Genomic DNA, 23,199 nt, shown 5'->3' with positions numbered 1-23,199 from the left:
CTCCCAGGTTATTTGGACACAATGCTAATGGCAGGAATTGTACAGATCAAAACCATTACTAATCTTACAAAATCCCCTCAATTCAAGAACAATCAGAGCAGAAAGTTATTAATCGTAATTTTTTTGTTAAAAAAAGTTTGGAAGGAAAAAAAAAGGGAACAGAAGATCATTTAACCAGATATGTATTGTTAGAAAAATAAAAATATATCAGGATGGGCATAATTACTTGGGGGAAAAAAATAATGATTTTGCAAAGTCAGCATGGTTTTATGAAAAGAGCCTCATGTTTAACAAATCCAAAAGTTTTTTGATTAAGGAATGGATGTACCTGTAGATAGCTCATGGATTCAAGAGTTGTTTTAATGTATAGGTGCCATGCAAATTTGAAGGATAATGTATGGGCCGGAGGGCAATCATCAGCATGGAAAGGTAATTCATTAAAATACAAAACAGTTGGAATAAATTGAGCATTATGAAGTTGTTATCGATATAGTTCTGGCATCATAATTACAGGGTTGGCTTCATAGCATTGTTTTGGATTGTCAGTGCCTCAGAATCTGATTCTCAGCACCAGAAAGGATTTACAACTTAAAATAACAGGATTTATTGACTATTTTTAAATTCGAAACACTGGATACCTGTGGAGGAGAAGCTGTTGTTCGAAATATGGAATAACGTTTCTGAAAAATACATTACTACTGCACATTGAGCGATTCCTTTAACAAGGATCACAATAATGATGTGATACTTACTTCTGACAATGCATTGGCAGAACACCTTGTACAGGTCCAATCATCCGTTATTTTTTCAGGAGCAACTCCATAACAGCCTTTTGAAACAGGAAAAAATATTTGTTAATAGCAAATTTCCAACTCAGTTAGCTTATTATAATGATCCTTAAAAAGGTTAAAACATTCAACTGAAGGTAAAATCATTCAAACCATGCCTTATGTTCAAAATGGGTATTCATGGTAAAACAAAGGGGAAAGAGATGCTTGTATCCCATCACAACAAAACAAAACACACCTCAATGATTAAATATAGTGGTATGGGAGGCAGTCATTTGGTCCTTTTGTCAGTAGTTCTATTACCCTCCCCTTTCCCATAGGTTTGCACATTATTTTCTTCCAAAGGACTGTACCAGTCCCTCAATTACAATCACCACAGCTTGGCAATGGATGTCAGATACCACCCATTAAACAAGTCCTTTGATTCTTTTGACAGTCACCTAAATAGCATCTGTTGTTTCTACACTCTCCACTAACTGAATCCATCTCTGTAACTATTTAGAGCCCTCGTTATTTGAGCACTTCTATACTGTCTCCTTCTAACCTTTACTGCGTCAAAGAAAACAAGCCCAATTTGTGCAGACTTCCCCCTCTAACATGTCCTTCATCCCCAAACCACTCGAGTGGAAGCATCTCTTCAAGGCAGTTATATTCCTCCTAGAGTATGTTGATCGTTACTGAGATATTCCAGATGTAATTACATTAGAGCTATTTTAATTTTATGGTTCAAAGTAACCTCATTACTTTTCTTATCTATGCCTTCATATAAAGCCAATTTCACAATCTGTCCTCCCTTCTTCAAAGACTAACTTACACATTTCTAGGTATCTTTGCTTTCAACCTCACTTTGGTAAAGTCAAAGTCAAATTTGTTTGTCACATGAATCAACAAAAGATGGAGTGAAATGAATTTGCCAGCAGCGATACACTTAAAAAAAAAGAGCACACAATACACAAAAAAATTTAACACAAACATCCACCACAGCATTCTTCACTGTGGTGGAAGGCAACAAAGTTCAATCAGTTCTCCTCCTTTGCTCATCCGTGGTCGGGGCCATAAACCCTCCGTGGTCGCCGCTACAGACGGCCAGATGTACAGGCCCCCTTGTGGGGATGATCTAAACTCCAACGTCGAGGCTGTCGAACACAATCCGCAGCTTGGAACGCCCGAATCGGCACTTTCAGGATGTTATAGGCCACAGGCCAGCAGTCGGAGCTCTTCTCCATTGATCCCCGGCAAGGGATCCCAGACTCCAGATGATAAGTCAACGCCATGCCTACGTCTTTAAGACTCATGATGTCAAAGTCACCAGGCCAGCGATCGAAGCACTCCTGTCTGGTGACCCCAGCAAGGGTTCACCCACTCTGCGATGGAAAAGTCCACGCTGCGTCCGCTGCTGAAGCTCCGGGAAAGGCCGCGCCAATCCAAAATAACGAACACACTGCTGTAGGCCACGAGGGCGGCGACATGGAAACATTTGCCTCTCCGTCGAGGAGGCGACCGAAAAGCGGTTTCCCCCTCTTTTCTCCCTACACCCCACACGGAAGACATACCGGAGAGACACCTAAACTAACATTTGGACACACAAAAAACCCCACGAAATAACGAACACACTGCTGGCAGGGTAGCCGGCTCGCAGCGCCCCCAACTGTACTGAAACTCCTTGAAGCATTAATTGCAAATTGACACTCAGTCTGAAGAAGAGTCCCGACCCGAAACGTCACCTATCCCTTCGCTCCATAGATGTTGCCTCATCCGCTGAGTTTCTCTAGCAATTTTGTCAACCTTGCTGACCTAATAGGAGACTCGTCCACAAAGAAAAAATACAATGGGGCAGGTTTAAAAGGTTCGAAGTTCTAGATCATTCAAATACCAGCCCAACTTCTTATACCAGGAAATACACAATGGTTGACTAAATGAGAGAGATATTTAGGATCCAAACTAGGTTTCCCTTTTCAGATCAGATTCACATTTATTGTCACATGCACCAATTAACGTACAGTGATATTTGAGTTACCATGCAGCTTTCATAGAATAAATGAAAAAATTGTTGATCAAAACTTCGACATTTACACTTCCAAAGTTAGTGGTCACAACAATGTGGTTACCAATTCCTAGAATGTTTGATGTCTAGCAACATTCTAAACACAGCAAAGCAACAAGTAAACAACCAGATAATTTGATGCCCACTGTGAAGTAAATATTTAACTGGCATCATGGAGAGAACTACCTATGCTTATCCAAAGCTTTCTTTTTTTTTTGCTAGAAAAGAAACCCTATGTAACACTTACTTGCATGAACGCAAACACAGCACTTGGCACACGTAATCAGGGCGCTTGTTCCATCTTCCTCAATGTAAGAGGTGGGAAGGCTCATATCAACATGGTCACTTCCAGATGTGAAGCACATCTCTGGAACCAATGGCTTACTTTTCATTTTGTTTTCAAGTCTACCTGCATCCAAATGTTGGATTTTGTTTCTGAAATTATGACCTTCCTGACAGTCTATCTATTAAAAACACAGAAAAGGTAATAGATAAGGGAAGAAAATGAGTTAGGCACATCAGAACACTTCAAAAGAGTTCAAAGTTATTTCTGCTGGTCATGGTGTACAAAGAAATAGTAAACTACCACAGTATAAGGAGTAAATATCTAGCAAGTTGTTAAATTATACAACTGAATTTCAAGGTTCACTGCAGTTAGGATAAAAGAAAATAAATTTAAGCAATTGCTGAAGCATCAGTTTAAGGTGATATTTATTAATCCAATTGCATTCACGGGCTAAAACAGCTCAACTAAATTAATGGTAGCCCCCCCCCCCCCCCCCCCCCCAAGTCATGGCTGACCGTGGGTGACGCATCCTAGTTGTTGGCTGCTTGCTCCAAATCTCAGAGCAGCTGCGAAAGTAACCAAATGTGGGAACACATGATATTTAGTCTTTATACCATAATGCATACATCACAGAGCCCACACACAATCCAGAAATATTGTATCAACTCAAGACATTTAAAGATTAAATAAATACTAAATCTAAATTATCAAGAGCTCACTAAAGATAATTCAGGTTTTCACTTTTTTGTGTGTTCATGTTTTCTTAAAATGGAAACATTCTAACAAGAAAACACAAATGCACCTTCAAAACATTGTGCCGATGATTCGCAACATTGTGCGGTTTCATTGAAACTCTCCGGACTAGGATTGACCATCCAAAACAAGGTAAACCACAATGAGATACAAAGTTTTTAAACAAAAGATAGGAATGTTCATGAAGAAACAGAGAATAACTGATCTAGAAGATCAACTTGCAGCATCAACTTGTGCACATGAAGATTCAGGCAGCTGCTGAACAATATAGTTTTAATTTAAAATAAAATCAAGTTTCTGCTGGTGATGTTTAAATACATGTGATTTGACTACAGAAATCACTATATTTTGTATTTACATAAGAATAGAGCAGCCCACAGCCCTTTGAATTTGGTGTGCCATTTTATGAACAACACCATGTCTATCCATGGTAACATTTCACCCCTTTTTTGTTTTTAATCAGAAAACTATTTTCTTTGGTTTAAAAATATTGAAAGATGTTGCTTTGAACTTCTTTGAGAAAGAGTTCCAAAGAGTCAGGACCTCATGCCTCAAATTGTCGATTTAAGCAAAAAGGCGACTCTTTGTCCTAGATTCTCCAACAAGAGGACACATCTTCTCAACATCCAAGATCACTTCACTCTTCAAATTGCCAAGGGATATAAACCTAACCTGTCGCAAGACATCCAACCATTCTTGCTATCAGTCTAGTAAACCTCCTCTGACCTATTTCCAACATATTACCATCCTTTCTTGAATAAGGAGGCCCACATTGAATGCAGTACTCTAGATGCATCTCATCAAAGGCCCCTATAACTGAGGGATAATGTTTTTAGTATAGCATTCAATTCCTCTTTAAAATTAGTTTTCCTATTTCACTGTATCTGCATATCTTCTGCATGTCACCACCAGTTTACCCGTATAACTTTACAACTCAGAACTCAGCAATCGTTCATCATTTAGATTACATACTTATAAATTGGTTTATAGTCAGAAATCAAAGACTGCACCCATTTTCTTACATCATATTCAATTTTCCAGATCTCTACCCACTTACTTATTTCACTCACTCTGTAACCTCTTTATGCTCTTCATTTCTTATGTTCCTACTCATCTGTCTCATCAGTAAATTTTGCAGCCACATCACTATAGATAATTATATCAATTTGAGGTGCAGCACCAAACTAATTTCATCTTATTGACCAGCAAAAACCCAGTTCAGCCCCCATTTCCTGTCAACCTGGCCCCGGCAAATAACACTGCAGTCTAATGTATCAACAGGAAAGTTAGCGCCTTCGACTGATTCAGAGCAGCTTGTTTTGCTATGATGGGCCTAGAACGATAGCAAACTATTATTCAGCAGTTTAGGGTACTAGCCAATGCTGAGACCATTGAATAGACTTACATAGCTCAGAAACTTCACAAAAATGGAGATTAGTTTAAATAATTTACATCAAAAGACTGAAAATATTATTAATGGGAAGTGTAACCAGCAGTCACATGGCACCTTTTACACAATATTGCCAGAAGAAAACAAAAAGATCACATAGCAACTCCCAACATCTTAGAATCAAGAAATTCATTACATATGAATTTTTGCTAAGAAATATCTTGAGATACTTTTGAATATTCCATAACATTGTTATAAACAGAACTTAAATCAATGCAATAGCACCGAGTTTAGACAGTGTTGTAACAGTGGCCTCTTGTTTACAAAATGCTTCACAATGAACAAGCTAAAAACAAAATATCTTCATGAATTTAGAATAGTTACTCTTTGCGTAATTCATGGCCATTCAGCAAACAACTAGAATCTGAAGACCTTGTTTTTTTCAGTTATACAATTTACAATCTTCTACATTTTAATGTGATCTACAGCATAAAGGGATCCAAAAAGAAATCTTTCATTCAATTTCAAACACCGGAGAGGAAATCAAAAAATATCCCAACCTGGTTTAACTGGAAGAGTGCACAAATGGAACAGTGAGGTACTAGCTGTGCCATTGTACTGTTGTATTCTCGTTCTGCGAGAAAGTTCTGGGGGCGATTTTGCCAAAGATGAGCGAGTGGTTTAGCCCAAGGTTCTGACTCCATCGGATCATCTTCTACTGCCAACAGATCTGGCATTTCTGTCACAAAAAGTAAATAAAAAGTTAAAAACCTTAACTATAGAGATTTTGAATCCAAGTAAAGATTACAAATCATATATATTTCTAGTGCAGTCAATCTGATGCAGTCCTGAGCTCTTTTCTTGCTAATTTTCCTTCCTTCTCCAATTCAGTCCTTAATCAATTCCACCTGGGAACATAAATGCTAGAGCCTGTAAATCATGACACATCTGGATACTCAATGTTACAAATCTCTTTCAATCCTATATAATCCTTTACACCTACTAACTAGTTTCTTAAATTCTTAGCTTCTAAATTATTTTCTTATTCTTGGGGTGGTAGAGTTGCCGTCTTACAGCGCCAGAGACCCACGTTCGATCCTGACAATAGGTGCTTGTCTGTACGGAGTTTGTACGTTCTCCCTGCGACTTGTGTGGGTTTTCTCTAATACACCTCTTCTTCCCACACTCCAAAGACGTACAGGTTTGTAGGTTAATTGGCTTGGTCTAATTGTAAAAATTGTCTCCAGTGTGGGTAATGTTAATGTGCGGAAAACGCTGGTCGGTGCAGACTCGGTGGAGTGAAGGATCGGGCTGTATCTCTAATACTAAAATGTTGATCTATACTAAAATTATGATCTATACTTTTTGCATGCAATGTGTCTTTTACTTCAGCTCTACTTTTTAACTCGGACTACATACCTAACTGACAGTTTCAGATGGCATGAACTGATATTCGCTCGTCTTGAACCAAAACACACAACAAATAAAATGGAAAATCATTTCACATGCAAGCTTCCAAAATGACAATGAAGCTCAATACCTGCTTGATAGACAGCATCTGATCTTCTGGCCAGGCAAGTTATAATGCTCAAGACTTGTTGAATTCAACAATTTCAAGTTTGTATCAGAACTGGCTACTGTGACAAAAACAAAGTCACCCTTAGTGGCGCCACCTGGTGGTCAAGCCACTTACTGATTGAACCTTCATCACCAGAACTGGAATGATCACGTGACAGGGAGATGACAGTTGACAGTTGGAGATGACAGTTGGAGATGAGAAGCTCAGCTCGAGCCCACGAGTCAACAGACGTGTGCTGGTCCTCTCAACGGCAACAAGCATTTAACTGTTCTCCTAACTATGCGCGCGCGTGTTCAACCACTAATTCACAATGCTTGATTTACTACATTGATGACCCTCGACCATCCCAAATGGCTTCTTTTGGATTTTGATAATGGACGCAGATCACAACAGAACGCAGTCGCTCTCAAACTGCCCGTTTTCTGGACCGCACAGGCACACGTATGGTTCCAACAGACCGAGGCCCAGTTCAATATTCGACGCATAACCGTCGATGTGACCAAGTATTTCTACGTGGTCGGCGCGTTGGACCGAGGCACCGCCGGACACCTCATACATTCACCTTCGCCAACCGCCCGATGACGGCAAGTACGAGAACCTCAAAGCACTCCTATTGCGCACTTTTGGGCTCATCCATCGCGAATGGCCTGCCCGGCTCCTTCACATGGATGGGCTCGGCGACCGCACACCGTCAGGTGCTGATGAGTGAGATGCTCTCCCCGATGGACGGACATCAGCCTTGCCTCCGATTAGAGCAAGCGTTTCTGGAGCAGATGTCGAATTTCGCCAACCCCCAGCAGCTGGCTGAACGAGCGGACGTGCTGTGACAGGCCAAACAGCAGAATGGTGATTCCATCAGTCGGGTCTCTGCAGCTCCCCGGCGGTCCCAGTGGCCATTCTAATCCCCGCTGCCAGCACAACGTCGAAGCCGGTCTCGGCCGACACTGGCAAAGGTACATGGTGCTACTACCACTAATGCTGGGAATCCGAGGCCCATCGATGCTGTTCTCCCTGTACGCATCCGGGAAAAGCAATGGTGGCTATCGTGGTCGGCCAGAAACATCGCCTCTACAGCTGGGATCGCCACTTTGGGCATCGTTTCCTCGACGATACGGGAGCAAAGGTCAGCATATTGCCCCCATCGGGAGACGACACTCGTTCCGGTAAGTGAAGGCCTTCCTTGACCACCGTCAACAGCATCCCCATCCAGACGTACGGTTCCCCTTATTTTTGGCTCCTGCCACTTCACTTGGCCTTTCACTGTCGCAGATGTCTCCCAACCGTTGTTGGGCACCGATTTCTTCCGGGCACATTCTCTGCTGATCAATGTGAAGGGACAATGCCTCGTCCACTCTGGGACTTTCCAACCCATCTCTTTGCGTCCCAACGTTCCGGCTGCCCCCACCTCGATTCGGTATCTTCTGCTGAGACCGTATGTATGCTCAGATACTGGCAGACTTCCTCGACATCCTAATTCCTCAGTTCCAATCCGCCCACTCCAAACACGGCGTGCTGCATCATATCCCCACCACCGGACCACTCACGGGCACGCAGGCTTCCCCCGATAAACTGAAGCTTGCCAATAGACAATAGGTGCAGGAATAGGCCATTTGGCCCTTCGAGCCAGCACCGCCATTCAATATGATCATGGCTGATCAAGGCCAAGTATGAGCTCCAACAAATGTAGGACATGGGCATTGTGCGTCGGTCAGACAATCCTTGACCTTCACCCCTTCACATGGTCCCTAAAGCGTCTGGGGGCTGCAGGCATTGTGGGGACTACCGCTGTCTTAATAACGCCATGATCCCCACATTGAAGATTTCACTGGCCATCTGGAAGGCACAAAATTATTTTCAAAAATCGACTTGGTCCGCAGTTACCATCAAATTCCTGTGCACCCGGATGACGTGCCCAAGACCACAATCACACCCTTTGGCCTGTTTGAATTCCTCAGGTCTCAAGAATACCTCTCAGGCTTTCCAACGCCTTATGGGCATGGTAGGCCGTGGGTTGGACATTCTGTTTGTTTACCTGGGTGACATTCTCGTTGCCAGTCGCTGTTGTCAAGAGCACTGCACGCACCTCCGGCTACTTTGCCAGCGGCTGAGCAAAAACGGCCTGGCCATTAATCTGGCTAAGTGCCAGTTACCCTTAATTCAATTAATTTCATTGGTCATCACGTCACCCAGCATGGTGCAGTCCCGCTCCTGGCCAAAGTTGAGGCCATTTGGCAGTTTCCTCAGCCTTCCATGGTAAAAGGTCTCCATGAGTTTGTTGGCATGGTGAATTTCTAACATTGGTTCGTGCCAGCGACTGCCAGGATTATGCGGCTGTTGTTCAAGTTCCTGGCCAGCAAGCAGCGGGACCTCGAGTGGGATTCGGAGGCCACGGCCGCTTTCGACGGCTCAAAGGAGGTGTTAGCATAGGCAACGATGCTGATCCATCGGGCTGAGGCTCCAACCGCCCTGACTGTGGACGCATCTGACACTGCTGTAGATGGAGTACTCGAACAGCTGATCGATGGCCGCTGCCACTCGCCCTTTTCATCTATCACCTACACCCTCCGGAACAGAAATACAGCGATCTCGACCATGAGCTCCTGGCACTCGACCTGGCCGTCCGCCACTTCCATTATTTCCTTGAGGGCAGACCTTTCAGGGCCTTTACCGACCACAAGCCCCTCATATTTGCTTTCGTGGAGGTCTCCAATCCCTGGTCCGCACGGCAGCAGCGTCACTTGGCTTACATCTCCGAGTAGACAACCTGTGCCCAGCACATTGCAGGTAAAAGCAACCAGGGCACCGACGCGTCGTCCCGCACTACCATCAATGCCGTCCTCACTTTAGCCCAGGGCACCGACTATTCGGCCCTAACAGCTGCGCAGCAGGATGATGAGGAGATGCATGCCTACCGCACTGCCATTTCAGGCCTGTCCTTGGAGGATGTACCGCTGTGACCCGCTAACACCACGGTCCTATATGACATCTCTACTGGCCAGCCTCAGCCCATCGTCCCCGCGGCTTGGCGTCACCGGATTTTCGATTTTTTCCATGGTTTAGCCCACCCTTCCATCTGGGCAACGACGGCGCTGGTAGCGGCAAAGTTTACGTGGCACGGGTTGCGGAAGCAGGTTGCCGACTGGGCCAAAGGGCGTGCGTTCCCTGCCAGGCATCTAAGGTCCAGCGTCACATCAAGGTGCCGCTGCAGGATTTTGCTTTGCTGCGCCGTCGCTTTGACCATGTCTACGTTGATCTCATGAGCCCAGTACCACCATCCAGGGATGTCACCCACCTTTTCACCATTGTGGACCGGTTCACAGAGGCTGGCCCGCTCGCCGATATCTCTGCCGCAACATGTGCCTGTGCCCTCACTGCTCACTGGATCGCCCGTTTTTGGTGTGCCAGTGGACATCTGGTCAGACCGCGGCACGCAGTTCACCTCTGCATGACCCAACTGCTGGGTACACAGCTGCACCACACCACAACTTACCATCCACAATTCAATGGGCTGGTGGAACGTTTCCATCAGCACCCGAAGTCCTCCCTGACGGCACGGCTCACGGGCCTGGACTAGTTAGATGAGTTGCCGTGGGCTTTGTTGGGGAGCCGTACTGCTGCGAAAGAGGATTTGGCTACTTCATCCGCTGAGTTGGTGTACGGCTTACGGTTCCAGGGGACTTCATCCCAGCAGCACGTGGGCAGCAAAAGCCTCCTTCAGCTGCGCTGGTGCATCTCCGTGAGCGGGTGGGCCAGTTGTCCCTGTACCAACCTCTCGCTATGGACTTACTACTTCACACGTCCTGCCCACCCTCAAGGACTGTCAGTACGTTTTCCTTTGCAGAGACCCTCATCGAACCCAGCTACAACGGCCTTACGAAGGTCCTTTCCGGGTGCTGCATCATGGTACCGCGACTTTTGTGCTGGACATGGGGGGGGGCAGACGAGAGATAGTTTCAGTGGGCCGCCTTAAGCCTGCTCATGTCGACATTGATCAGCCGGTGCAGGTAGCACAGCCCCGTCATAGGGGTCGGCCGCTTGGCCTCCTGCACCCACCCTCGCCTCTGTTGGTGGTGCCTCCGAGCATGGACCATGTGTACACGTGGTCTGGATGCCTTACTGGGGCCCCTGCTCATTTTCATTCCTCCGGTTCTTGGGGGGTTCATGTGGCGCCACCTGGTGGTCAAGCCACTTACTGATTGAACCTTCCCCACTAGAACTGGAACGATCACGTGATAGGGAGATGACAGTTGACAGTTGCAGATGACAGTTGGAGATGAGAAGCTCAGCTCGAGCCCACGAGTCAACAGACGTGTGCTGGTCCTCTCAAAGGCAACAAGCATTTAACTGTTCTCCTAACTAAGCGCGCATGTGTTCAACCACTGTTTCGGTAATAAAACCCGTTTGATTCACAACGCTTGGTTTACTACAACCTCTGATATTATATTACCTCAATATCTCTCCACAAATGCTGGCCTAAACTACTAGATTATTAAATTGATTTAGTTTACTGACTGGGTGCAATGAAACTCCTTGTTCAGATAAAGCTCCCAGAGTAATCCATATACATACAATAATAATAATAATTAATACAATATATACAAGTGCAAACAGCAGAATGGTGCAAGATTCCAGTGCAAGCAGTACAATAACAGAATAACTGAATGGAGTCAAGTTAAGAATAAGAGCACATGGTAGCACCTCTGGAAAGGATACATTCAGGATTCTAATAGCGCCAAAGAAGTTGTTCTTAAATCTGGACATCCATGTTTTTAATCTCCTGTATCCTTTCCCAGAAGATAGAAGAATAAAGAGGGAATGGCTAGGGTGACAGGCAATTTTGATACTTCCAGCCTTCCTAATGCAATACACTGTGAGCAAATAGAAGGAAGTGCTAAACCTGTGAGAAAGTGTTCATCACTTTCTGCAGTTCCAGGTAGTCAAAATCAGAGCAAATGCCATACCATGCTAAGATGCAGCCTATCAGAACATTTCTACAGTGCAACTAGAAATTTGAGAGAATCCTTGTGGACATGCTGAATCTTCTCGACCACTAAGAAAGTAAATACGCTGATGCAATTTCTTGATCATATCAGTGTGAAGGCACCAGGTTTGGCTGTGGGGTTCTAGATTTCTGAGAACTTGAAGCTGTTAACCATCTCCACAGCAACTTTATTGATGAGGACTGTTTTGTGTTCACTATTTTCTTCGGTCAACAACCAACTATTTTGTCTTTTTGATGTCAAGGCTAGGTTGTTGACCTAACATCTTATCCTTATGTCCCATCACATTAGGATATCAATCTCTTTCCAGTACTACATCTCATCGTTGTTTTTGTTGATCATTGTCATTGGTGGACTTAGACATCGAGTTGGCATTGAACTTGGCCACACAATCATAGGTATAAAAGACGAGCAAGGAACCGAGTACACAACCCTGAGGTTCACCAATCTTGAGGTTCAGGACAGGAGAAATGTAATGACCTATTCTAACAACCCGAGGTCTGCCTCTTAGTAAATCCAGAGACCAGTTGCTGATGAAAGCCCCAAAGGACAAGATCAATATCTATTGAGATGAGCATATTCTGTATTATAGTGTTAAATGAGCTGCAATCAATGAATAGCACTGACATCCATTCTTATTGTCAAGGTGCCAGAAAGCTGATGTTTTCCTGTACGCAAATTGCAAGGATATAGATTGTTTGGAAGACTGGTGCAGATGTTGCACATTACCAGTCTTTGAAGGTACTTCATTGATTCACTTCATGGTCAAAATCTACTGGGAGGTAGTCATTGAAACAAGTTACTTTATTTTTCTTGCAGACACAGAAGTGATGCAGATGGGGACCATTGACATGAGAGGCTGAAGACGTTCGAAGACTGTGGCTAGATGATTGGGGAACAATTTCAGAATTCATCCAGGAACTTATCCAGATCAGATGCTTTCCTAGAGTCTATCCTCATGAAAGCAGACCTAACTTTTGCCATCAAGATGTTTGGGACAAAGCCGGTGGAGAATGGAGAAATGAGTCTTGGGTAACTTCTAAAATAGGCATAAAAGCCATGGTGCTCATCCAGCAGGTAAAGTTGCTCATCTGGCAGAGACGTGTCATTACCAGAGATCCCTCCCCTCCTCCCCCCCCTCCCCCCCCCCCCCCCCCACCCCCCCCACCCTCACAAACTTCAGCTTGTAGCCCACAATGATTTTTTCAGGCCCTGCCAGTCTCCTGGCACTGATTCTCTAGCTTGTGACGGAATCCTATCTTTGCATCCCCGATAAAGGGTCATCCTTTTTGAAAGTCTTTGATCCAGACTTTGGTACACGAATCTCCCTGTTCATCCAAGGTTTCTGGTTAGGGATAGATCCAGAATGCTGTCGTCAATGCATTTCTCAATGATACTGATGACAACCGAGTTATATTCATGCAAGCTGGATGAATTAGTCTAAAACATATTGCAGTCCAATAATTCATGACACTCCGGATGCAAACCTTCAGCTATTTCATCATAGACCACAGCTATTTTATTGCAGATGGTATTATGGTAGTAAGTTCCTGAAGTTAGCTTGATTGAATTCCCACCATTCTGTTTTTACTTCAGATTCCTGGCAAATGCATTATTTTGTATTTCACTGTTCCAACATCACGTTTTTCCCCTTTCCTATTTATATTTCTTCCAATCAGGTCTGCAAATAACAAGCCTTCATCGTCATCTCTTTAACAAGCAGCAGTAATTACATCTCACTGTCAATTTCCATTCCACTTTAGTTTCAGATCAGTTTAGTTTATTGTCACGTGGTGCCAGGGTTCAGGATGTCACGAGCCGAATTCAGAACATCCTTGAGAGGGAAGGTGAGCAGCCGGCGGTAGTTGTGCACATAGTCACAAACAACTTCGGAAAGAAGAGGAAGGAGGTTCTCCAACGTGAGTTCAGAGAGTTAGGAAGAAGACTGAAAAGCAGGACTTCTAGGGTGGTTATCTCTGGATTGCTTCCAGTACCTTGTGCTATTGAGGACAGGAACAGGGAGATAGGGGATCTGAATATGTGGCTGAGGGGCTGGTGCAGGGAGCAAGGATTTAGATTTATAGACCACTGGGATCTCTTCTGGGGAAGGGGTGACCTGTATAAAAGGGAAGGGTTACATCGTAACTGGAGGGGGACCAACATTCTGGCAGGCAGGTTTGCTAGGGCTACACGTGTGGGTTTAAACTAAATAGTGGGGGGGGAGGGATTGACATATTGGGAGTATAAAGATGGAGTCGAAGGGGATGCGAGTACAGTAAAAATTACAAAAGATTCTTGAATTAATGGGAAGGAAAGTTCGAGACGGGATAGAAGAAAGTTCAGGGCCAATTGCGAGCGCTGCAAGGGGGGACTTGAATACGGAGGTCAAAGTGTTGTATATGAATGCACGAATTATAAGAAATAAAGTGGACGAGCTTGAGGCTCAGTTAGAAATTGGCAAGTATGATGTTGTGGGAATTACAGAGACATGGCTGCAAGAGGGCCAGGGCTGGGAACTGAATATCCAAGGGGATACCTCCTATCAAAAAGACAGACAGGTGGGCAGAGGGGGTGGGGTAGCTCTGTTGGTGAGGAATGAAATTCAGTCCCTTGCAAGGGGTGACATTGAAACAGGAGATGTGGAGTCAGTATGGATAGAACTAAGGAATTGTAAGGGTAAAAACACCCTAATGGGACTTATCTACAGGCCCCCAAACAGTAGCCTGGACATAGGGTGCATGTTGAATCAGGAGATAAAATTGGCATGTATGAAAGAGCGATTTCAACATGCAGGTGACTGGGAAAATCAGGTTGGTACTGGACTCCAAGAAAGTTACTTTGCAGAGTGCCTTCGTGAGGGATTTTTAGAGCAGCTTGTATTGGAGCCTACCAGGGAAAAGGCAATTCTGGATTTAGTGTTATATAATGAACCGGATTTGATAAAGGAACTTGAGGTTAATGAGCCATTAGGAGGTAGTGATATGGTCAGGTTTAATCTCCAATTGGAGAGGGAGAAGGGTAGATCGGAGCTGTCAGTGTTACAGTTGTATTCAAGGGGACTATGGAACCATGAGGGAGGAGCTGGCCAAAGTTGACTGGAAAGATATCCGAGCAGGGACAGTGGAACAACAACGGCAGGTATTTCTAGGAATATTACAGAAGGTGCAGGATCAGTTCATTACGAGGAGAAAAAAAGATTCCAGGGAGAGTAAGGGGCGACAGTGGCTGACAAGGGATGTCAGGGACAGTATAAAAATAAAAGAGAAGTGCAACGTAGCAAAGATGAGCGGGAAGCAAGAGGATTGGGTAATGTTTAATGAGCAACAGAAGATAACCAAAAAGACAATACGGGGAGAAAAGGTGAGGTTTGAAGGCAAGCTAGCTAAGTATATAAAGGAGGATAGTAAAAGCTTGTTTAGGTATTTGAAGAGGAAAACATTTGTTAAGACCAAAGTTGGACCCTTCAAGACCGAAAAAGGTGAATTTATTATGGGGAACAAGGAAATGGCAGATGAGTTGAACAGGTACTTTGAATCCGTCTTCACTAAGGAGGACACAAACAATCTTCCAGATATAGTAGTGGCCAGTGGATCTGGGGTGACGGAGGAACTGAAGGAAATCCACATTAGGCGGGAAATGGTGTTGGGTGGACTGATGGGACTGAAGGCTGATAAATCCCCAGGGCTGATTGTCTGCATCCCAGGGTACTTAAGGAAGTGGCTCTAGAAATCGTGGATGCATTGGTGATAATTTTCCAATGTTCTATAGACTCAGGATCAGGTCCTGTGGATTGGAGGGTAGCTAATGTTATCCCACTTTTTAAGAAAGGAAGGAGAGAGAAAACAGGGAATTATAGACCAGTTAGCCTGACATCGGTGGTGGGGAAGATGCTGGAGTCAGTTATAAAAGATGAAATAAGCGCACATTTGGATAGCAGTAACAGGATTGGTCCGAGTCAGCATAGGGTTACGAAGGGGAAATCATGCTTGACTAATCTTCTGGAATTTTTTGAGGATGTAACTAGGAAAATGGACAAGGGAGAGCCAGTGGATGGACTTTCAGAAAGCATTTGATAAGGTCCCACATAGGAGATTAGTGGGCAAAATTAGGGCACATGGTATTGGGGGTAGAGTGCTGACATGGATAGAAAATTTGTTGACAGACGGAAAACAAAGAGTAGGGATTAACGGGTCCCTTTCAGAATGGCAGGCAGTGACCAGTGGGGTACCGCAAGGCTCGGTGCTGGGACCACAGCTACTTACAATATACCTCAATGATTTGGATTAAGAGATTCAAAGTAACATTAGCAAATTTGCAGATGACACAAATCTGGGTGGCAGTGTGAACTGTGAGGAGGACGCTATGAGAATGCAGGGTGACTTGGACAGGTTGAGGGAGTGGGCAGATGCATGACAGATGAAGTTTAATGTGGATAAATGTGGTTATCCACTTTGGTATCAAGAACAGGAAGACAGATTACTATCTAAATGGCGTCAAGTTGGGAAAAGGGGAAGTACAACGGGATCTAGGGGTCCTTGTTTATCAGTCTACGAAAGTAAGCATGCAGGGTACAGTAGGCAGTGAAGAAAGCAAATGGCATGTTGGCCTTTATAACAAGAGGAGTCGAGTATAGGAGCAGAGAGGTCCTCCTGCAGTTATACAGGGCTCTAGTGAGACCACACCTGGAGTATTGTGTGCAGTTTTGGTCCCCTAATTTGAGGAAGAACATTCTTGCTATTGAGGGAGTACAACTTAGGTTTACAAGGTTAATTCCCGGGATGGCGGGACTGTCATATGCTGAGAGAATGGAGCGGCTGGGCTTATACACTCTGGAGTTTAGAAGGATGAGAGGGTATCTTATTGAAACATCAGATTCAATTTTAATTGTCATTGTCAGTGTACAGTACAGAGACAACGAAATGCATTTAGCATCTCCCTTGAAGAGCGACATAGCAAACGATTTGAATAAAAAATAAATAATAAGTGTCCGGGGGGGGGGTGATTGGCAGTCACCGAGGTACGTTGTTTAGTAGAATTGACAGCCGCCGGAAAGAAGCTGTTCCTCGACCTGCTGGTTCGGAAACATATAAGATTGGTAAGGGTTTGGACATGCTAGAGGCACGAAGCACGTTCCCGATGTTGGGGGAGTCCAGAACCAGGGGCCACAGTTTAAGAATAAGGAGTAAGCCATTTAGAACAGAGACGAGGAAACACTTTTTCCTCACAGAGAGTTGTGAGTTTGTGGAATTCTCTGCCTCAGAGGGTGGTGGAAACCGGTTCTCTGGATACTTTCAAGAGAGAGCTAGATAGGGCTCTTAAAGATAGCAGAGTCAGGGGATATGGGGAGAAGGCAGGAACGGGGTACTAATTGGGGATGATCAGCCATAATCACATTGAATGGTGGTACTGGCTCGAAGGGCGTAATGGCCTACTCCTGCACCTATTGTCTATTGTCTTTTGTGTACCGAGGTACAATGAAAAGCTTCTGTTGTGTGCAATCCAGTCAGCAGAAAGAAAATACACGATTACAATCAAGCCATTTACAGTGTATAGATACAGAAACATAGAAATTAGGTTCAGGAGTAGGCCATTCGGCCCTTCGAGCCAGCACCGCCATTCAATATAATCATGGCTAATCATGCAAAATCAATACCCCGTTCCTGCCTTTTCCCTGTACCCCTTGATTTTGTTAGCCCTAAGAGCTATATCTAACTCACCAATGAAAACCTCCAATGAATTGGCCTCCACTGCCTTCTGTGGCAGAGAATTCCACAGATTCACAACTATCTGGGTGAAAATGTTTTTCCTCATCTCAGTCCTAAATGGCCTATCCCTTATTCTTAAATTGTGACCCTGGTTCTGAACTCCCCCAACATCAGGAACATTTTTCCTGCATCTAGCCTGTCCAATTCCTTAAGAATTTTATGTGTCTATAAAATCGCCTTTCATCCTTCTAAATTCCAGTGAATACAAGCCCAGTGTACCCATTCTTTCATTATATGTCAGTCACGCCATCCCGGGAATTAACCTGGTGAACCTACACTGCACTCCCTCAATAGCAAGATTGTCCTTCCTAAAATTAGAAGACCAAAACTGCACAAAATACTCCAGGTGCGGGCTCACCAGGGCCCTGTACAACTGAAGTAGGACCTCCATGGTCCTATGCTCAAATCCTCGCGCTATGGCCAACATGCAATTAGCTTTGCTCACTGCCTGCTGTACCTGCTTGCTTACTTTCAGTAACTGATGTACAAGGACACCCAGGTCTCGTTGCACCTCCCCTTTTCCTAATCTGACATCATTCAGGTAATAACCTGTCTTCTTGTTCTTGCTTATACAGGATAAATGAATAACGTTTAGTGCAAGGTAAAGCCAGCAAAGTCCGGGTTCGTATGGATAGGATAGTCTGAGAATCACCAAAGAGGTAGAGAGTAGTTTAGCACTGCTCTCTGGTGATGATAGAATGATTCAGTTGCCTGGTAACAGCTGGGAAGAAACTGTCCCTCAATCTGGAGGTGTGCATTTTCACACTTCTTTACATTTTGCCTGACAGGAGAAGAGAAGGGGGAGTGCAACTCATCCTTGATTATGCTGCTGGCCTTGCCGAAGCAGCGTGAGGTATAAATGGAGTCAATAGAAGGGAGGAGGTTGGTTTGCGTGATGGTCTGGGCTGCAATTTCTTGTGGTCTTGGATTGAGCTGTTCCCAAACCAAGCTGTGATGCATCCTGACATTACCTCTGTTCACTTCATCCTTTCCCTACATTGCAATGCAATTTAAAGTAAGTTTACTTCATCTAGTTCTGAGTAAAGCTTATCAATGTATAACGCTGGCTTTGTTTTCTCTGCACATATGACATCTGCCCTGCTGGGTATTTCCAGCATTTTAGTCTAGACTTAGTACAAACAAACATAACGTAACATTAAAGATCAAACATTGGCAAGAGGACATATTTTTACCTATACACTTAAAAGTTTGTAAAATTAAATTTTACTAGTCTAGTCTAATGCAGAAATTAGTTCCCAAAGGCACATGCTTTCACATTAAAGATTGAGACTGCTTTCTCTGATTACAAACCTTCATCACTAACGCAGTCCTTTACCACTGAAAGAGGATGCTGCCGTGGTGGTTTACTGAGAGGTTGACGCCGACTTTTTGCTTTCTTCTTGGATTTCATTTCTTTCATATATTGCTCTGCCATCTAGGAAAATAGAAAAGTAGTCATATTATTTGCTCAATTCAGAACATTTAGTACATTTTAGTATTCAGATACTATCTTTGTAAACTATTTTTTGCAGGTTTTCAGAAAGCAAATAATTCTATCAAAATTCAATGATTAACACTAGCATATTAATACAATAGTTAACAATTAATCCTATCAATCCAATGGTAATTAATCCTATCAACCACATTTCAAATACAAAATGATCCAAATGATGAATGGGAAACATTAGGAGACAGAAGTAAATGATTTAACATCTATGCGATCAATCATGGTTTCCTGCAACGTTGTTGCTTAAAGGAACATCAGACTTTTACTTCTGTAATTGGAATGCCAGGATTTATGTCTTCCAAATGAATAGGGAGAATGATGAATTTGTGCTACGTAACAAATCAACATTAGTTCAGCAGTCTTATGGGTCTTGTCTGGACTTGTAACTGAAAGAACCATACTTCAGGAGATCATGTATCATTCTTCTTTAGAGACTTGAAGTAAACATACCGTTGAATAACTACAAGCAGCTCAATGACATGAGGCAACAATGGGAGGCAACGGGGAAGCAATTAAAATCTTGTATTTAGATAGCACCCAATATGTTAAAAAAAAAAGCCTAATGTCTGCAACTACATTAATTGCTTTGTTTTGCCACATCAATGTGTTTCTTTTTACTGTTGTCACTTTTCATTGGTGGGACCAAGAGATATGGAGGTTTGCAGCAAAATGACGTGGCTTCGCACTTCCGAAATGCTACCTTCTACGCGTTCTTAACAAGCATGCACAAAACAAAGAAAGATTTCTAACTACTGCTGAGATATGCATGAACACATATACTGATAGGCAAGTCAAATCCTAGGAAACTGATTTATTGGATGATTGAGTTTCTTTTTTTTACTCAATGGGCATCAATGCTCATGGATGACTGTGCAATATTCAGCATTATCAGCCTTTTCCCCCCCAGATCACGTGGATGCAACCACTTCAATTCAGAGTATTTTGGTGTTAAATATTTATGGGAAATATGGCAAGATATATTTTACATGGAATGCACAACCCGTACAGTTTCCATCAGAGCAGTAGAATTTGCCTTGTTTACGTAATTTTTTTAATGGCTTCCACGGTTCACAGATTTTGTTAATATATTGTTCATACCTCAGCAATAAAAACAAAATGTTGTAAGCATCCAGAAAGTTAAGCTGCATTCGCAGTGGAATAGAAACAGACTTAATGTTTCAAGTCAAGGACCATTCTTCAGTCCGCTTATGCGGCCTGGAGATGTTGTCCATCTGTACTGCAAATAATACTAGATTATATATCAGCAGATGAGCAGCCTGGAAATATTTCACACGAGCTAAATGCATTGCATGGAGGAAAATTATGACAAAATACAAATATAGTAGACATGCCAAGACACAATACTAAAAGAATTCAGGAATTAATCTTCAGAAATAATTTGGTACCATTTTATCCTGAAACCATGCATGATATTGGTATTAACAGAACCAATGGAAGTTAGGGCATAGGCTTTGAATGAGATCCAACATACAGATTTGGGGTGGGGCCATTCTAGAGTTTTTTTTAAAAGAGGTGACCAAGAAGATTGCAGAGGGCGGTACAGTACATCAATGCCTGCGGTCCACAATATCTGTGCTGATCACGATGTTAAATTAAACCAATCCCATCTGTCTACAACTGATCCATGTCGTTCCATTTCCTGCATATCCATGTGCCAATCGAAAAGCTTCTTGGACGCTTCTTGGATTTAGATGAGGGGATTGAAGGGTTTGTGGCCAAGTTTGCGGATTATATGAAAATATGTGGAGTGGCAGGTAGCGTAGAGAAAGCAAAAACTCTGCAGAAGGACTTGGACAGGTTGGGAGATTGGGCAGGGAAGTGGCAAATGGAATATAGTGTAGCCAAGTGTGGAGTCATGCATGTTGGTAGTAGGAATAGACGGGATTCGAGGGTGGTGTGCTGACTTCCTGGTGCCAGGATCCAGGATGTCACGGACAGAGTGCAGAAAATCCTCAAGGGCAAAGGTAAACAGCCGGAAGTGGTAGTGCATGTCGGCACAAACGATGTCGGAAAGAAGGGGATGAATATTCTGCAGCATGACTTTAGAGAGCTCGGAAAAATGCTGAAAAGCAGGACCTCCAGTGTTGTTATCTCGAGTTTGCTTCCAGTTCCTCGTGCTGGCGAGAGCAGGAACCTGAATGTGTGGCTGAGGAACTAGTGCAGGGGGCAAGGATTTAGATTCTTAGATCACTGGGGTCTGTTTTGGAGTAAGGGGGAACTGTACAAAAGGGACGGATTGCATCTTAACAGGTGGGGGACCAGCATTCTGGCAGGCAGGTTTGCCACTGCTACACAGGTGGTTTTAAACTGAATAAGGGGGGTGGAGTGTCAAATGGGATAGTCGAGGATGAAGTTCAAGGGAAAGAGAGTAAAGGGATGGTTAATGACCCCAGAATTAACGGGAAAAGAAGCGCACAAAGGGATAGGAGACTATGGCCAAGTGTAATAGGGATCGATGTGAAAGGTGAGATGCGTAAGGAATTAAAAGTATCGTATATGAACGCGCAAAGTATAAGAAGTGAAGTAGATGAGCTTGAGGCTCAGTTAAGGGCCTGTCCCACGAGCATGCGACTCCATGCGGCAAGCGCGACCTAAAGGGCCGGTCCCACCAGCATGTGCCTGCATGTGGCAAGCGCGACCTAACGTGGTCGCTTGAGCCGTACGGCCTTGCGGGGCAGGTCCCACTTCGATTACCAGAGCCGTATGGAGTTGTGCGGAGCTGATCCCGACATCGCGCGAGGCTCCGAAAAACTGACCGTATTCAAAAATTCTGCGCGGCAACGGCCTGCCGGCCCGCAGCCGCCTCGACACCGTACGTCAAGCGCGAACTTCCTGCGGACTTCGCTCGAACTTCATGTCACTCACTTGACCTCCGCGCGGCCACCGCTTCTGGTTTGGTCGCACTTGCCGCATGCAGGCTCATGCTGGTGGGACCGGCCCTTTAGGTCGCGCTTGCCGCATGGAGTCGCATGCTCGTGGGACAGGCCCTTTAGAGGTTGGTAGATATGACATTGTGGGGATTACTGAGATGTGGCTACAGGAGGATCGGGCCTGGGAACTTAATATTCAGGGTTATACATCCTATAGAAGGACAGGCAGGTTGGCAGAGGAAGGGGGGATTAGCTCTGCTGGTGAGGGAGGGAATTCAGTCCCTTGCGAGGGAAGACATAGGGACTGACGAGGTAGAGTCACTGTGGATTGAGTTGAGGAATAATAAAGGCAAGACACAAATTGGTGTTATTTACAGACCCCAAATAGTAGCCCGGATGTAGGGTGTAAGTTGCAGCAGGAGTTAAAACTGGCATGTAACAAAGGTAATGCCACTGTGGTGATGGGGGATTTCAATATGCAGGTATACTGGGAAAATCAGGTTGGTTCAGGACCCCAAGAAAGAGTTTGTAGAATGCCTCCGAGATGGATTCATAGAGCAGCTTGTAACAGAGCTGACCAGAGAAAAGGCAATTCTGGATTTAGTGTTGTCCAATGAACCAGATATGATAAAGAGAACTCAAGGTAAAGGAACTGCTTGGAGGTAGTGATCACAATATGATTAGTTTTAATCTGCAATTTGAGAAGGAGAACGTTAAATCGGAAGTCGCAGTGATGCAGTTCAACAAAGGGCACTATGAGGGCATGAGAGGGGAGCTGGCCAAAGTAGACTGGAAAGGGATCCTAGCAGGAATGACGGAGAACAGCAATGGTCGGAATTTCTGGGCATAATCCGGAAGACGCAGGATCATTTAATTCCAAAAAGGAAGAAAGATTCTAAGGGGAGTAGGAGGCAACCGTGGCAGACAAGAGAAGTTAGGGATAGAATAAAACTAAAAGAAAAGATGTATAACACAGCAGAGTAGCCGGAAGCCAGAGGACTGGGAAACGTTCATAGGACAACAGAAGGAAACAAAACGGCCAAACAGGCTGAAAAGATGAAGTACGAGGGGAAGCTGGCCAGGAATACAAAGAAGGACAGTAAAAGCTTCTTTAGATATGTTAAGGGAAAAAGAGTGGCAATGTCAAATGTGGGTCCCTTGAAGGCAGACACGGGTGAAATTATTATGGGCAACAA

General features: G+C 44.1%; 1 protein-coding gene across 3 annotated transcripts in view; it reads right to left on the bottom strand.

Moving 5' to 3' along the window:
• The window catches only part of LOC129700811 (lysine-specific demethylase 4A-like), a 77,388-nt gene that overhangs the window by 27,069 nt on the left and 27,120 nt on the right, over positions 1 to 23,199 (bottom strand). For all 3 annotated transcript variants that reach the window (XM_055641532.1, XM_055641531.1, XM_055641530.1), the window contains exons 12-15: positions 18,917 to 19,040; positions 5,822 to 6,000; positions 3,080 to 3,296; positions 753 to 829 (exon numbers count right to left, since the gene is read on the bottom strand). In XM_055641532.1, coding sequence (XP_055497507.1) covers positions 753 to 829; positions 3,080 to 3,296; positions 5,822 to 6,000; positions 18,917 to 19,040 — 597 coding nt within the window. The remainder of the gene's footprint in view (positions 1 to 752; positions 830 to 3,079; positions 3,297 to 5,821; positions 6,001 to 18,916; positions 19,041 to 23,199) is intronic.

This window comes from Leucoraja erinacea, chromosome 10, assembly GCF_028641065.1.
Source record: "Leucoraja erinacea ecotype New England chromosome 10, Leri_hhj_1, whole genome shotgun sequence".
NCBI lineage: Eukaryota > Metazoa > Chordata > Chondrichthyes > Rajiformes > Rajidae > Leucoraja > Leucoraja erinaceus.
The sequence above is the reverse complement of the archived record's forward strand: the minus strand, read 5'-3'. Positions and strand labels throughout refer to the sequence as shown.